Source organism: Polypterus senegalus, chromosome 9 (assembly GCF_016835505.1).
Source record: "Polypterus senegalus isolate Bchr_013 chromosome 9, ASM1683550v1, whole genome shotgun sequence".
NCBI lineage: Eukaryota > Metazoa > Chordata > Cladistia > Polypteriformes > Polypteridae > Polypterus > Polypterus senegalus.
This window is the reverse complement of record NC_053162.1, coordinates 179,751,484-179,768,048: the sequence shown is the minus strand read 5'-3', so window position 1 is coordinate 179,768,048 and position 16,565 is coordinate 179,751,484. Positions and strand designations below refer to the sequence as shown.

General features: G+C 37.3%; 1 protein-coding gene across 1 annotated transcript; it reads right to left on the bottom strand.

Annotated features, from left to right (window-relative positions):
- Positions 1-4,245: 4,245 nt before the first annotated feature.
- LOC120536081 (histone-lysine N-methyltransferase SETD5-like) lies at positions 4,246-14,123 on the bottom strand. The gene is made up of 11 exons (XM_039764442.1): positions 13,491-14,123; positions 13,238-13,400; positions 12,325-12,517; positions 12,187-12,237; positions 10,370-10,462; positions 10,156-10,248; positions 8,667-8,765; positions 8,285-8,432; positions 5,852-5,920; positions 5,622-5,693; positions 4,246-5,523 (listed from the first exon to the last, which is right to left on the bottom strand). The coding sequence occupies exons 1-11, from the start codon at positions 13,708-13,710 to the stop codon at positions 5,309-5,311; spliced, it is 1,416 nt and encodes a 471-aa protein (XP_039620376.1). The 5' UTR covers positions 13,711-14,123; the 3' UTR covers positions 4,246-5,308.
- Positions 14,124-16,565: the final 2,442 nt, after the last annotated feature.

Sequence of the window (16,565 nt, the reverse complement as noted above, 5' to 3'; positions counted from 1 at the left end):
ACACACACACATACTTGTAAAGTCTACATAATGAGGACACATGACTGGATCATGATTTGTGGGGACAGCACATTCTGAAGACTGCTAGGTCTAGCCTGTTAAATTACATATATTAAAGCTTTATTCTAGGTATGCTGAGCATTTTAAATTCCCTAAATAAAATTCATGGACAAATTGACTTTTACCGACTTATGAGGACATGTTCAGGTATTTATGTAAAGCTAGGACAATGGAATACACGCACAATCACTCAGAATCGACCACTGTATGGGGACAACTTGCATATTGGGGACACTGATTTACATATGCATTTTGTCAGATATAAACACACTATAGTAAATAATTGTTCCTTTACAGATATGTGAGCATGCTTTTGATTTCTTAGAAATGTATATTAAACATGCAGTTTAAAATTATCCTTTAAATTATAGGTAAAAATTTGTTCCAAATATCTGAAACCATTTCCCATAATTATTTTATTTTTCCTTTTGAATCTGTGCAAGATTATAGTTCAATTTACTTCTGACATTTTCATACAGTATGTATTTGTTATCTTATATTTTCTCAAACTTATGGCCTGGTTAATTTTATATAATTATATGGCTATTTAAGTACTGCCCACCACTCATGCCAGTGTAGTTGAAATAAAACAAAAAAAATTCCTTTGTCTCAACAGTTCTGTGATTATGCACACATCCAATGTGTTTGTTTGTACTTACTGCAAATTCAAATTATTGAACATTTATTCCATAGTAACATTTTTAATTCCTAATTCAGTTTATTTTTGCTGCCTTTCCTAACTTTATCAACTCTGAATAAACAAGGTACAAAATAGGCTTAAAAGTTTTCTTTCACTTTTACCACATGTATAATATCGTAATGACCAAACAGCCAAGTGTTCAGTAGCTCTAATAGAAAATGAAACTGCAGTCATCATTTTAAACCATAACAAAGTTATTGAAAAACCAATCGAAACTGTGAATCTAGAGAATACTACAAAAACACACTGTAATTAACTATGGAAAGGTGGCTCTGTTTTTAATTTCAATATCACATTTAATACGATTTCAGCACTATAGCCTCCATACCAATTCTAGATGTCAATTTTAATCCCATATTCTGTTCTTTTATTTTTTGCTTCACTAACATAAAATGATACACCTTCAGCCCATCCCACCAGGGTGAATTTCACAATTGTTTAAATTTCAAGGTCAAGGTAAATAGAAGAAAAGAATAAAGGATAGCTGTCCATAATATAAAGCTCACGTAAGATAACAAAATGAAATTTGTGAAAAACCATCTTTTACACCAATCAGTTACAACATTCATTAATTAAACCCTTCTTATTTGCAATGGTGATGGACAGGTTGACAGACGAGATTAGACAGGAGTCCTCATGGACTATGATGTTTGCTGATGACATTGCGGTCTGTAGTGATAGTAGGGAGCAGGATGAGGAGAGGACCTGGAGAGGTGGAGATATGAGAGGAGAGGAATGAAGGTCAGCAGGACCACCAAGACAGAATACATGTGTGTGAATGAGAGGGAGGTCAGTGGAATGGTGAGGATGACGGAGTAGAGTTGGTGAAGGTGGATGAGTTTAAATACTTGGGATCAACAGTACAGAGTAATGGGGAGTGTGGAAGAGAGGTTAAGAAGAGAGTGAAGGCAGATTCTCTGTCCCAGTCATCTATCCATCCCAACGTAGCCCTTGTCAGAGTTTCTCAGATCCTTACGCTTGCCCTCTTTTGCTGTTTCTACCACATCACCTTCAAGAACTGACTGTTCATTTGCTGCCTAGTGTATCACATCCCTTGATAATTTCTCCCATCCCTTCACCTCTCAGTAGCTTTAATAGCTTTTGATTGGTGTATTTGTTGAACAAGCACGTGCTATTAAATGAAGATTAAAAATCAAGTCAGTACTGTAAACAACCACCACTTTCAATTCAGTCATAATATTCAGACAATTAATTTGAAACTAAAAATAATATAATGCACTTTTTTTTACTGTTTTCAAAAGATGATCACTCTCATTAATCTCATTGATTAAGCCACAAATTTGCACAAATAAATAAACCATGGCTCTGTCTGAAAAATCTCCCTATTTGAGAGATGTTTACTGAGGCCAAAAGAAACATTAGCACGATCATGTTATACTTGTGAAGCACTTCAATAGTGTGCGAATAAGAAATTAACTTAATTGTAGATTGCCAGATATTATTCAGTTCAACACCTGTTAGGTCTTTAGCAATTTTAAATGAAAATTTGAATACAATACTTGTTCTGAATGTAACATCTCCAATTCATTGACTATCATTAATCAACAAACAAACAAGCACAGCACAAGAGACACAAACCTGTCCATATTATTAATGTTTACACCTAGAATTTCTACTATGAATCAGCATTGAATTCTTTAAGAAATATTGCCCTCAGTGACGTCTGTTTTATGAATCTTAAACTCAAGTCCTCATCAAGAAGTTAATATAAAAGAAGCTTGAAGCTAACAAAACACAAAAAATGCAGATGGCATTGTTGATCTTCTGGCATATAAAGGACCATTTTAAGCGTGGTCCATCAGGCCACATTGACACTTTGTGCAAATGTACAGCTATCTACTAAAACTTTTGACAGTTGATTTTCACAAAGCTCTGAAACAGGACATGGGAGAATATAAACAAAAGATGCATCTTATTGCATTCACAACCCCCCACAAGTTGAGTTCAACTGAAATAAAGATTCATTCAACAGATAAACTGTAGTTAAATATAAACTGTGAATTTTATGCCACACAGAATTCTCTAGTTTTACACACAAAAGCTAAATCTACCTTATAAACTCTCTTGCCCTTGCCAACAACTGGACACCAGCACTGAACAGTTCTGTCCAAGACATTATTGACATTAGCAGTGGAATGTGTATGTTAAACAAAATAAAAGTCTTGGAGAACGTTTTAAATTTTATTTTATTAAATAAATCAGTCTCACAAAAAACACTACATAAACATCTTAACATATAAACTGAGGAAGCATGTTGTAAAACATTGAGTAAATTTAATTTACATTATTTACATTATTTGAGAGTTAGAAGAAATGATACCACTGTAATAAGACTGGTACATCAGATCAGAGGCTTGTACTGTATGCGAGTCTAACCAACATGTTCACAGTGATTTTCTTTACAAATGACAGGTAATCTGTTCAATGAATAAAATGAAAATGTCATACTAATTTATTTATATCTATATTAATATATTAGCTTTATATTTTAACATATGAGACAGATGAACCAGCCAGGAGGCCTGTATGGATAAGTAGCCTGGAGCGACTGGAATCCCTGCTGGGATAGATTGTATTCCCTTTACTAACTGGAAAGCCTTCATGGCTGAATGGTGCGGCACATTCCGCCCAGGATGGTTGCTGCTTCACTTTCCGGTCAGGAGGACTTAAGGGAAGGATACAGGGAGACTACCTCTCTGGGCTGTGTGCCCCTAGCACCAGGTGGTGACATCCATCTGTAGGGACTCCCACGTGTGCACTTGTAGGGCTGCCCAAGAATCGTAGTCCCGATTGGCAGCCCTGCTATGATTTTTGGCAGCCGCCATGGAGAGCTACTCAGGAAGGACATACCTATTCTACAGACGGAACATCCTTACAGCAGTCAATATTATAGCAGAGATGCCCATCAGGTACTACAACTCCCAAGCAGTCCCATAGATGCACACATGGGATGGCCCTAAAGAGGATGTATCCACTTGGGACTTCGGGTAGCACACTGCATTGAGAGACAGACTCCTCCCCCCTTCCACTAAGTCCTACTGACCTGGAATGGAAGCAGAAACTACCCTGGCCAGGGTGTGCCTCCATCCACACCATCCATCCATGAAGGCCTCCTGCCCAGATAATGGAACATCATCTATCCCAGTAAAGATTCAAATTACTCCAGGCTGCTCAAACATACAAGCCTCACCAATCAGGTAGGAGACCCACACCCATCCTGGCTGGGATGCTAGCCCATCTGCAGCATCTGTTACTTTTTGTATATATATATATATATATATATATATATATATATATATATATATATATATATATAAATAATATATAAATATATATTATATATATATATATATACATATATATATATATATATATACACATATATATATATATATATATATATATATATATATATATATATATATATATATATATATATAAAATAAAATAAAACGTTTTATAAATTAACCTTTTTTTAATGAGAAAAATAAAAATGCACCTTCATCCTGGCTAAGGTTCACTGTTACTACTTGGCTTTGAAGAATAGCCTTCCATGCATACAGTATTCCATTGTGAAACATCTCTACATTGACAACTCCAGTGTACTAATTATGAAAAAGTAATTAAAACATTAATCCAAAGCATCTAATTAAACGTTCATTTATCAATGTAAGCAAAAAAGCAACTGATGAATATTAAAAATTACAATATTTACTGGCTTCTGTACACATTATATTTGAGTTACATCACCTCTTAGTAACAAATATTAAAACTGAGCACCCAGACTCAAGTTCACAATATTCTTTCAGCCAGAACATTGCTCACATTATACTAAATATGCAATAAACATACATAACTGAACCTAAAACAATGTCATCATAACAAAGCCAAATCTAAGTGTAAAACAGCACGATGACCTTGAAGCTAATTTGTTTTGGAATTACCTCCCATTTCAGATATTTGACACTTGCTTGATCCAGAAATATTTAGATTTCACTATTTCAAGACATCTTAGCTTCAGCTGTAATTGCTCAAATATATTTGTAATTGATCTGAATTAATGAGTACTGCAATATTTGTAAACGTGTGATCAAATTGTATGTTATGAAGAAGCAATTTAATTTAAAATTAATGTGTACGGAATCAGTAAATATTGCAGGTTTTCTGTATTATAAGTTTGCAGTATGAAATAATTACTCTGATTCACTACTGGTAATTCTTTTAAATCAGTAACCCAACACCAGTGCTTTCTACCCTGAGTAAAGCTACCAAGGCCCAAGTCTCCTGGTGGCACCACACAAGTTAGAGTCACTGTCCTTGATTGAAATAGCCTGTAAATAACCGTGTGTATATCTTTATGTAAGTGCATATAAACGTATGAAATACAAATTGTTAAAGAGCAAACAAGTAACTGGCTTTGTGGAACTGTTGCTTTCAAATACCATGAAAAGACCTAATGTAAACTGATTAAATTATTTCCCATAACTAAACTTTAAATGAACAGCATTGATAATGGAAACACTTGTTTTAAACCTTTCTCTTCAGTGAGGTAATTCGGTTTTTTATATAGAATTTCACACCCAGCCAATCTCTATTTTTGAGAGCTTGTGGTTCATTTTGGATGCAGGCCTCACACTCTCTCTTTCCTGGCACTTTACATATATTTATAAATTTGGCCAAATGTTTTTCCACTGCTCTTCTTTCTTCTTCTTTCCACATTGTCCTCTTCACTCGTTTACGACCTAAAAATTGCACCACAAAATTCCAATTAGCAGAACATAAACTTCTGTATAGCTTAGTTAAAAAAATAATCTTTATTGTAGCACTGATGTGTACTCACCTTGGCAAACACTGTTAACTTTTGTTTCCTGAACTTCGCCATGTGCTCGTTTCATCTGCTTTACTTGCATTTCTAAACACAACATAACCAATTATGTTACAAAATTTCAAGAATTATTTAACCTAATCAATTAAACAAAATTTTGTCAAATTATTTTAGAAATAGTTAGAAAGCCATAAACTTTAACACCAATGGATTTACAAAGTAAGGTAAAATGTACAACAGCTTACCTGCATCACCTTCATGATCACTCAATTCTTCCTCACTTTCTGATGTTTCATTTTCAATCACTACTTTTTCTACAGTAAAAAAAGATCTTTTAATAAAAGTCAAAGAAAAAAATAGGAGCTACTTTTAAATACATCACTATACACGATAGTCAAATACAAAACTGAACTTTGAATACTAAGAAGGAAAGTAAATGCTTACAAAAATAAAACTGGCTCAGGAATTCTGGTAGAGATGTCTACTAGTTAGGAATGTAATTATGAACATATTCATGTTTGAATAGTTTGGTATTTCTATCTATCTATCTAAATATTGTTCACTTCAAGTGGACCAGGGCCATTAGATTAGGTTAATTTCAGAGTATGTCTGTCTTTATTAAAAAAGTGGGTTTCTACAGTACACTAAATTATCAGCATGTAAGGCATACTTCAAAATCACACATTTTGGAACATATTTGTATACCCAAAGTGGAGGTAGAAAGGAGGAGGTGCCCTTGTCATGTCAAACATGACACATCTGCCAAAATTCATAACTATTTTTACATTTACAGCTGTTGTCTTTGCTATGCAGTATGCCAAGTTTGGCTATGCATATGTATACACTAAGGCAGATAGAGAGAAAGAAAATGGTCATTACCAGTTGGATCAATGGTGATATCCTCCAGATTTTTCCTTTAAACTCTCCAAGGCGCCCAGTTTCAAGAGCTAAGAGAATTTTGCTGATCTTAGCCAACTGCAAAGTGCCTTCTGGGAGACGATAGTATTGCCTGTGTACTCTAATGTCATGCCCAAGGAAATCAGCCAGTTGATCCAATTCTGTATCGTTCAAGTTAAGAACTTTTGACAGAGTTGCCACGTGTTTTCGGAGTTTGGTTGATGAAAGTGTTTTAGGACTTTTTGCTCCACATTCTTTGGCAAAAAGTCGAATACAATCAGATCCACGAAAATGAGATAGAGCCGAAGGTCTTGCAAACATATAGTTGTTGTCACATGGCACACCACATACTTCTCTTTTTTCTGCAAGCAACTTCATTGCTCTGTGCATTGCTGGGGACAGCAGTATAGGAACCTTCCTTCCACGCTTGCCTTTAATTTCAATTCTGATAAAGTGATGGCAAAGCTTTTGCTCTAGTTCTGAAAGAGCAAGAACAACATCTCCATGCAAATCTGATACATCTCTTAACAAAAAGGTATTTAGAAGCATTCTGGAAACTTCTCCTTCTCTTCTGCGATTAAACAAAATAATTTGTGTTAAAGTGACTTTTGCAAGGTTTGCCCAGTTTCTTGCAGAGGCCTCAGCTAGAAGATTTTTGTAATTTTCTTCTTGTTTGTCATCAAGATACAAATGCATTTTTTTCACATCTTCGGTAAAAGGCAAAAGCTGAGGTGCATTCCACTTTGACTCTCTCAAACATCTTAGGGCTACAGATGAAATTAGCTCATTCCACTGGGTTTCATAAATTTTTGGAAGCTTTGAGCATTTTTTTCCATCATTTCATTTCCTTCTACCATTGCCTGGGCTTCCACTATATTGGCTATTTTCTGAAGGCTGTGGCCAAGCTTCAGTGCTAATGAAGGAGTTTTCATTGTGCCACTCTCCTGGTTGTACCCAGCAACACATTTCACTGCTGTTACTACATGTGGAAAGTTACATGGAATTATGAAGTCTCTCATATTTTGCAATGGTGTTATTTGTCTTGCACATAACAACAAACGACCAAGCTCTCTAAGCTTCTGACGAATGTATTCATTTTTAGATATGTCTGAACCGAGCCTGTTAAAGAGATGTCGTGCTATTTGTAAAATGCAGGGATCCTTCTTGACTACAAGTGAAATGTTGTCTTGTATCATTTCACTCATTAGCTTCCAAAGGCCACTGTCAACACCAGGAGGCACAGGTTCAGCAAATGCACACAAAGACTGGACCCTATTTTTCCAGGTTTTGGTTGGTCATGTTTTCTAAGCTTGCAATGTTTCATGTGTCGCCAAAGATTGTTTCTTAAATAAAAAAAAACCCCTGACAATTTAAACAATGCATAAAATCGTTAGATGGCAAACAATTTCTAGGTTGTCTTCGAGGTACGAGCATTCCTTTCCCCATTTTTAAAACTTCCACATTGTGAGCAAAATTGCCTCTGTTTCGAAGAAGATCTATTTGAAGTCTTCTTTCTTTTGATTTTCTTGGAAACTGGAGAGCTTTAGCAACTTCAGTCTCATTGCGATGAATTTGTTCAATATGCCTGGCAATTTTTGCATAGGACTTACCACAGAAAAGGCAAAAATGTTTTTTGTCATATACTCTTCTTCCACAGTTTTTTCCAGAAACTGCCTTTACAGATACTGGATCATATTCTTTAATTTCAGAGTCTGAAACACTGGAATCAGGTACAGTTCTATCACACGTGGAACATGACGCAGAGGATTTCTCATCTTTATCTATTTTGTCATTCATGTGTGCTGATAAGCAGTCACTACTGCAGTCTGGACTACTCTCTTCTGATGACTTAGGAATGTAGTCATCATCGCTGTGGTTCATACTGGAATCTGATGACTCAGAACAGTTTTGAAGCATCTCCTCGCTCACCTATTAAAAACATAAGAAAGCCATCTAGAAACAAATCCCTATACTGCATACTGATTAACAGGTGTTGAAAACTACATTATTTGATTAATGATTGCTTTGTTTTATATTTATTATTAATAATGTATATACATGAGCAATTGCTTAATATTTCAAAACCCACTATCAAATACTCACTGTTATTTTTATAGTGAAAATATTGAATTATAAAGTTTATGCCATTGAGGTATAACTTACAATAACACTGTCAGAGCGCTTAAGTTTTGGCACAGTACAGTCAAGCTCTCTCTTTTCTAAAGAAACTGGTTCAGTGTCAGATCCACTGTTGTCTTCAGTCTGTAAAAATATAATTGGGTGTCATATTCGTTTGACACACATTACGATGTGTTAGTATTATTACTGTTGTTATTAGCAATAGTAGCAATATTCCTACTATTGCTATCATTGTTGCTTTTTACTTTTACACTTTGCAAAGGCCAGTTACAATCAAATACTTTCTGCTCAAATAAGTGTTAAGTGTCGTTATAGGCAATTACAGGGATAACAGAATACCAGATTTTACATTATGCTGTACATAATGTAAATTAAATGAGATTATGCTTAATACATTTTTCAGGCCAAATCTTGAATATTGAATATGGAGACAAGACAACAGTTCATTAGGTCTTAAGAATAAGTGCAACACATACAGGAGAGTCAACTTTTCTTCATTAACTATAATTATTAGAACTAGCATTTATAGCAGTTGATTTTTATTATGGCGACCTAAATGAATTTGAGTGAGGTAGAAGTACTGAAGCACCACCAACAATCCTAGTGAGAACTTGCATATACTTCAGTTCACATTCACTGTGGGGACATAGAGTAAGGGGTGAGCAGGAGTTAATCTATCTTTTATGTAGCTATACTTGTGGGGTCTGACACATATTTCAGGTCACAAACACTGTGTGGACCTAAACTAAGTGGGTGGACAGTGGCACAAGAAACCCCATCATCACTAACTAACCTAGTGGGGACTCACACACATTTCAAGTCACAACCATTGTGTGGACCTAAAGCAAGTGGGGGATGGTAGCACAAGTAACCCCATCTTCAATAACTGCCCTTATGGGGACTTTCACACATTCCAGGTCATTTTCATTAAGGGGACCTCAGTGAAATAAAAAGATATTTTAGGATTTAAAACACAAGACGCTGTCCTTGTGGGAACTCACACACATTCCATGTCACAAACACTGTGTGGACCTAAACTAAGTGGGTAGACAGTGGCACAAGAAACCCCATCATCACTAAGTAACCTAGTGGGGACTCACACACATTTCAAGTCACAACAATTGTGTAGACCTAAAGCAAGTGGGGGATGGTAGCACAAGTAACCCCATCTTCACTAACTGCCCTTATGGGGACTCTCACACATACTTCAGGTCATTTTCATTAGGGGGACCTCAGTGAAGTAGGGTGGGCAGTAAGAAATGCATAACAATGACACAGTTCCTGTGAGGATTCAGATATATTTCAGATCACTCTCATCATGTGAACATAAAGCAAGTGAGGAATGTAGTTAACTGATCTTATGTGTAATGACTATATAATTTTTAAACAAAACAGCTTTGTGAAATAAACTGTAGCAGATTAAAATTTAAAAGCAAAATAAGACATCTTGCCATTAAAAGATATATACTGTGTATTTCTAGTTATATTTGCAAATTAAGTAAAAAAACTGTACCTGCTCATTAGTAATAACTGCTTCTTTCTCTTGAGGTTCAGAAGTCTTTTCAGCTAAGCTATGACTGAGGGTCTTCTCTCTTCCATCAGGGTTCTGAGAAGGCAAAAATAATTAAATGATTAGTGAAAAAAATGGATAATATATAACATTTTACCATTAAGTGATGTAAAGTATTTGTCTAATAATAAACGTTTAAGGCTATAAAGAATTGTACCTGTTCATCAATAGCAAGAGTGCCTTTTACTTGTGCCAGTGTAGGCTGTTGAGCCAAGATCTGGCTTTGGGCAACATCCCTTTCCCCAGTGCCCTAAAAACAGAATATTGATCAAATGCATAATAAAGGCAGGTATGCTGTTATCACTTTCCAGTCTTACATGCAATAATAATACTTCTAATACTAAAATGAACTTACTGGTTTCCCACTTGATGAAAGATGTTAAAACCTTTGTTGGATTTTTAAAATATATTTTGTCATAAATACTGTATGAATGCCCAAAGTAAACCTTTGATAGGACTTGACCGTTCCTTATAATACCTAATTCTCATTCAAAGATACTGTGATTCAAAAATTGCACTCTGAATCAGCAGTAGTCACATTTCTATATGCACTATATGGTATGTACATGAAATGTTATTTCATATGGGTTAATTTATATTTTACATAATCCAAAAAGTAGCCTATTACAATGAATATGTTTAACTTCAAAAAAGCCTAAATTGTTCATATAAAAAATTAAGTAACTTTTCAGTTACTTGAATAGTTTCTGGGTTTCTAGGTCTTGTAGATGGTTGTACATTTTGCATGATTTACATGATATCACAAAACGATAGCCATACTTTTTCTTCCTCTTTAAACAACATTTATTCTTTTGGTGTGTGCACTTAATTTTTCTCTCTGTCACATGTTTCATTCAGAATTGTTTATGTGCTACAAAAGTTGGAAACAAGTTTCACTAAGTCATACACTGTGTATGTTTTCTGAAAATTTATAGTGCAAATATCAAAATTATGCTAATGAATACTAATATGTTCTTGTTTAGGAAAATCTTTACAATGAGTCTGCAATTAACGATTTTACCATATATTTATTCTTTCCTCTCTTACTTTCCTATAATTAAGTGTACACCATCCATTTTCATACCTTTAATTGAAATTGTGGCACTATATTTGTGTTTCTTAAATTTATTATCATATAAAAATATATTTCCACTTCCAATCACACAGCTTTATTATCTAAAAATAGTGCAATAAAGTATATAGACTCAGGCAATGTAACAAATTGCAATGCATGTATACTGTGTACTATTGGTACTTCTTTAATAATATCTTAATTCAGTTTTTCCCAAACTCGGCCCTGGGGACCCCCTGTGACTGCAGGTTTTGTTCCAACCACACTCCTAATAAGTGATAACACTGAGCTCATTTAATTAGCTGGTATTTTTTTTTTTATTCGACATTTCAAAAGCAAAGCAGCATGATTTTTACATTTAAAAATATTTCTGCTTTTATGATATATTTAAATGCTTAACTCTCTTTTGTTGATTTCATTATACTTTGCCCTTTATCTGTGCAGTTTTTCCTCCTTCGTTGTATCTTAATAATGACAATTTAAAATGAGCAGAGCAGACACCCAGGCAAACAACACGGAATAATCAAAGGCTGCAACTACTTTAAAGTCAGACCTACTAATTAGTATAATTATTAAATAGTGGATAAATAAAACAATTAGAACACCTGGAAAAGTAGAATGAAAATCACGATGAAAACACTGTTAAAAAGAAAAAAAATACATTATTCCTATATAACTGCTTGGTACATTTTAATATTTTTTTTTAGCAAACTTATTTTTCTAATTTCTGTATTGTTCCCTAAACACAGAACTTGGGAAATATCAGTTCACTTAATTAGTCCAGGAGTTTAATTAAAACAGAAGCTGCAGCCACGGGGGTCCCCAGGACCGAGTTTGGGAAAAACTGTCTTAATTTATTAAAATAAAATGCCTGTATAGATTAATAATGTAGATTTAGTTACCTTGTCATTTGTCTGTAATGGTGATGACACAATAGTGGCTTTTTCTTTTCCCTGCATACAAACACAAAAATAATTACTTCACAGGTGACAACAACCTAAACTAATCCTAAATACATAAATAAAGACTACAGTTCTTACCTGTTTTCTCCAAGGCCATGGTCCATCTCCATAGCTGTATGTGATTTCTTCACCAGGAAGAATATCTCTTAAAGCAAACAGGCAGAGGTGTGGCATTCCATCTACTGCCAGTTTCTTGATTTTGCAGTTTGGACTTTTGTGGTTGTCATTTATCATTCTTCCAACAGAGCCATCATCTTTGGCTCCATCAATGCTGTAACAGCAGTGCAGTTTAAATACATACATAAAGATTACACACAGCCAATTTGCCTCATGTATTAGAATGAGTAGTGTTCCGTGGAAATAATCGTGTAGCACATCTGGGTCTGAGCCTGAGAGGGCAAGCTCCTCACTTACGTGGAAAGGACTACCTTGAGAAACTGACATAAAAGCAGCTCCGCGATCGCTATGTTGCAGACAGAGCACTTGAAGCACTTCAGACACGTTTCCAGGCTGCTACAGTCCATCTGCCCGAGTGTGCGGCCGCTACCGTGTCTCACAGGGCAGGTGGACAGTGGGCATATGAACTGCCTCTAAGGCAGAGAAGGGCGGACAGAGAGTCGAAGCAGGTGGCTGATTCCATTAAATAAAGTGCTTACTAACTGCGGTGTCTGAGAACGCGGATCTCGGAGCTGCTTCTCCAGGAGTCCCGCCACTTCAGACAGCATATCTGCATTACACGTACGCGATCAGGTCATTATTATACCGGTTTTTTTTTTTATGTTAAAGCAAATTTGTTGTATATATCATAAAGTATTTTATTAAGCATTTATTTTTTATTCGGAGACAGGGAAACCTGATTATACTGTCTGGTAGTATTACTTTTTTCTGCCGTTTACTTTCATTCTGACGTTTTGTTAACTATTGCAATATTAACTTCGGAACAGACCGTAGTACACTTTCACCATAAATTTGAAAAATAAATACAGCTCACCACCAGCTTTTCCTATTCCATTTAAAGTCGAAAAGAAAGACAGCAGCGGCAGGATGGTACACTCGCCTCCTCCTCTCGCTTTCAGCTCCGTTTATTAGTTGACCGCGGTACTCGGCCACAAAGTCACCCTTTTCCAATGCATCCACCGCAAAAACTCCACGTCCTGCGAACGACCGAGTATGTGAAACGTACTTCGCTAATATAAATGCGATGTTAATAATTTAAGAAAATAAATTGGTTATAAACAACTTACCTTTCTCTGAACTGATACATTTAATTTCCAAACCGCATTTGTCCGAAGATGACCTCACATACCGAATAGCCTCGCTTTCCGGATTTATTCGTTGTCTTCTCATTTTCAACATATGTCTCTCTCTCTCTTTCTCTATGTATATATACACATATATGTACACATATACATGTAAACTCCCGAATATAAACACGCATAATTTGTGTTTTAAAATTAAATGCATAATAAAGCTGGCATATAAAAATAGTCAAGCAGGGTCTTCTTAAAAACCAACAAACACAACATACCCTGACAAACTTTTATTCAAACAAAGCTTTAAATAGATAAAAACGTCATCTTCATTGGCTAATAATAATAATAACAACGATTAACTACTTACTCTAGCATAACATTTATTAAAACACTGTTTACCTTTTTTAACAGTTTGTGATTTATCCTTTCGGGCTTTCGATCTTTCCTCCATATGCACGCACCTAATGGGAACATCCGGTGTTGCTGCCATGTGACCAAAAGTGTGCTTAACCCTGCAGTACTGCAAAGTGTCTGTAGGGGGTTTTAAAAACTGTGAGCATCCAGCCCCAAAACACACTGCAGTACCGCAAAGTGTCTGTAGGGGGTTTTACACACTGTGAGCATCCAGCGCAAAACACACACACAAATTTTACTCATTGAAATATGAATTTTGGGGTCATGGTAGATTTTGATGGTACACACCTTAGGAAGCAATTTTGCATTAATTATAATGGGCAGAATTATGGGGACCTCATTTTGGTCCCCACTTGGTCAGAGGTCCTCACTGTGTTGGTGTGCAGTCAGGCGTATGTCCCCATTCAGATAGCAATGCAAACACACACACTCACACACTGAGACACACACACACACCCAGACACACACACACAGACTGAGACACACACACACTCACACACACTGAGACACACACACACACACACACACATACATACACTGAGACACAAACACACTCACACACTGAGGCACAAACACACACACACACACACACACTCACACACTGAGATACACACACACACCCAGACACACACACACAGACTGAGACACACACACACACACACACACACAGACTGAGACACACAAACTGAGTCTCACACACACACACACACACACACACTCACACTGAGACACACACCCAGACACACACACACACACACTCACACTGAGACACACACTCACACTGAGACACACATACACTGAGACACACACACACACACAGACTGAGACACAAACACACACACACACACACTCACACTGAGACACACACCCAGACACACACACACACACACACACAGACTGAGACACACACCCAGACACACACACACACACACACACACACTGAGACACTCACACACACACTCAAACTCACAAGGTGACAGTCACACTGCCTCACCTCGGTCTCTCTCTCTCTCTCTCTCTCTCTTTGCTTTACACCCGGGTGACTGGCGATGCTGACTAAATATTGAATGCTGCTGTCCATCTGGGCCAATGAAGCACAAAAATGGATGACATTCCTGCAGGATGGTTTATTCTTATTTATTTACATATATATATATATATATATATATATATATATATATATACAGTAGGTGGCACGGTGGCACAGTGGGTTCACTTCCCAGGTCCTCCCTGCGTGGAGTTTGCATGTTCTCTCCGTGTCTGCGTGGGTTTCTTCCTGGTGCTCCGGTTTCCTCCCACAGTCCAAAGACATGCAGGTTGGGTGCATTGGGTGTGTGTGGGGGTTTGTTTCCTGCCTTGTGCCCTGTGTTGACTGGGATTGGCTCCAGCAGACCCTGCAGTTAGGATATAGCGGGTTGGAAAATGACTGACTGACATATACAGTATACATTCTTGGGGGGGACGTCCATATTGGCAAGGCTGGGCACAGAGTGCCAGTACATTGCACCCACGCTGGGGCCAATTCAGAGTCATCGATAAACCTAAGCAGCATGTGGCAGATATCAGGGTGGTTTCTAGAACAGACAAACATCCCATGGGTGCCACGGAGAATATCAGGGTTGCTGTAGTTTACTTGAGAGGCTCAGTGGAGCTAAGAGTCGACGACTGATTTCTCTCTCTGACGATCTCGTCTTCTTCTAGACAAAGAAATGGAGGCCCAGGCTCACCAGACTTGAGCGAAGTCATTCATTGTAAAAGGATCTCAGGCAACATCCACATTACTACAAAAAAAAAAAAAAAACGCAGACGTTCGTCTCTGTTTACGCCTTTCATCCCCACTAACCCTGGAAACGGAGGCTCTTGAGACCCCCCAGAATTTTGATATCCCCAGAGCTGCGTATTTCCCAGCTCAGCGTTGTGCCGTGGACGCGTGACAATGAAGATTTTGTCCGTGTTTATTACTTGGCCCGAGGCTTAGGATCTGCACTGATAATCAGAAGGTTGACGGTTCAAATCCTGTAAACGCCAGAAGTCACTCTACTCCACTGGACCCCTGAATAAGACCCTTAACCTACAATCACTCCATCCTGGTATGACGTTAACCTGCCCTCCAACCTGTAGGGAAAAACCTGGGGACAGAATTGGCACTCGAGCCGTCATTAAGAACCTCCCGCTGTGCCATTCGACCTGTCACCCGTCACATGGCCGCACTCGGGTCCTAATCTGGGATGCTGAGTTGGTTTGTCATGTGGTGGGTGTATCAGCGCCTGCTCCTAACCTTTTGCTGATTGACATCTCATTCCCTGAATGGTCGCCCTTCACAGCAGCAAATCGTTAACCCACGCAGCGGACATCCACGCGTACCTGTAGGCTCTAAATTGCGTTTTGTACAATTTGAATGCTGCACGGCCGTGCAAAGTTACAGTTTTGTGAGAAATCCCGGTGCTGGCTGCGTTACCGTCCCGTTCCCTTTCAGACATTTCCGCCGATCAAACTTCTACGTCGCATGCGTTTTTGCGTGGATGGAGACACCGTCATAAACAGTTGATTACGTCTTGCCTGGACGTGGGGCCTGAATTGTCTCAAAAGCTTGCGTATTGTCATCTTACCAGTTAGCCAATACAAGGGGTCATTTGGCTCGACTTTTCTCAC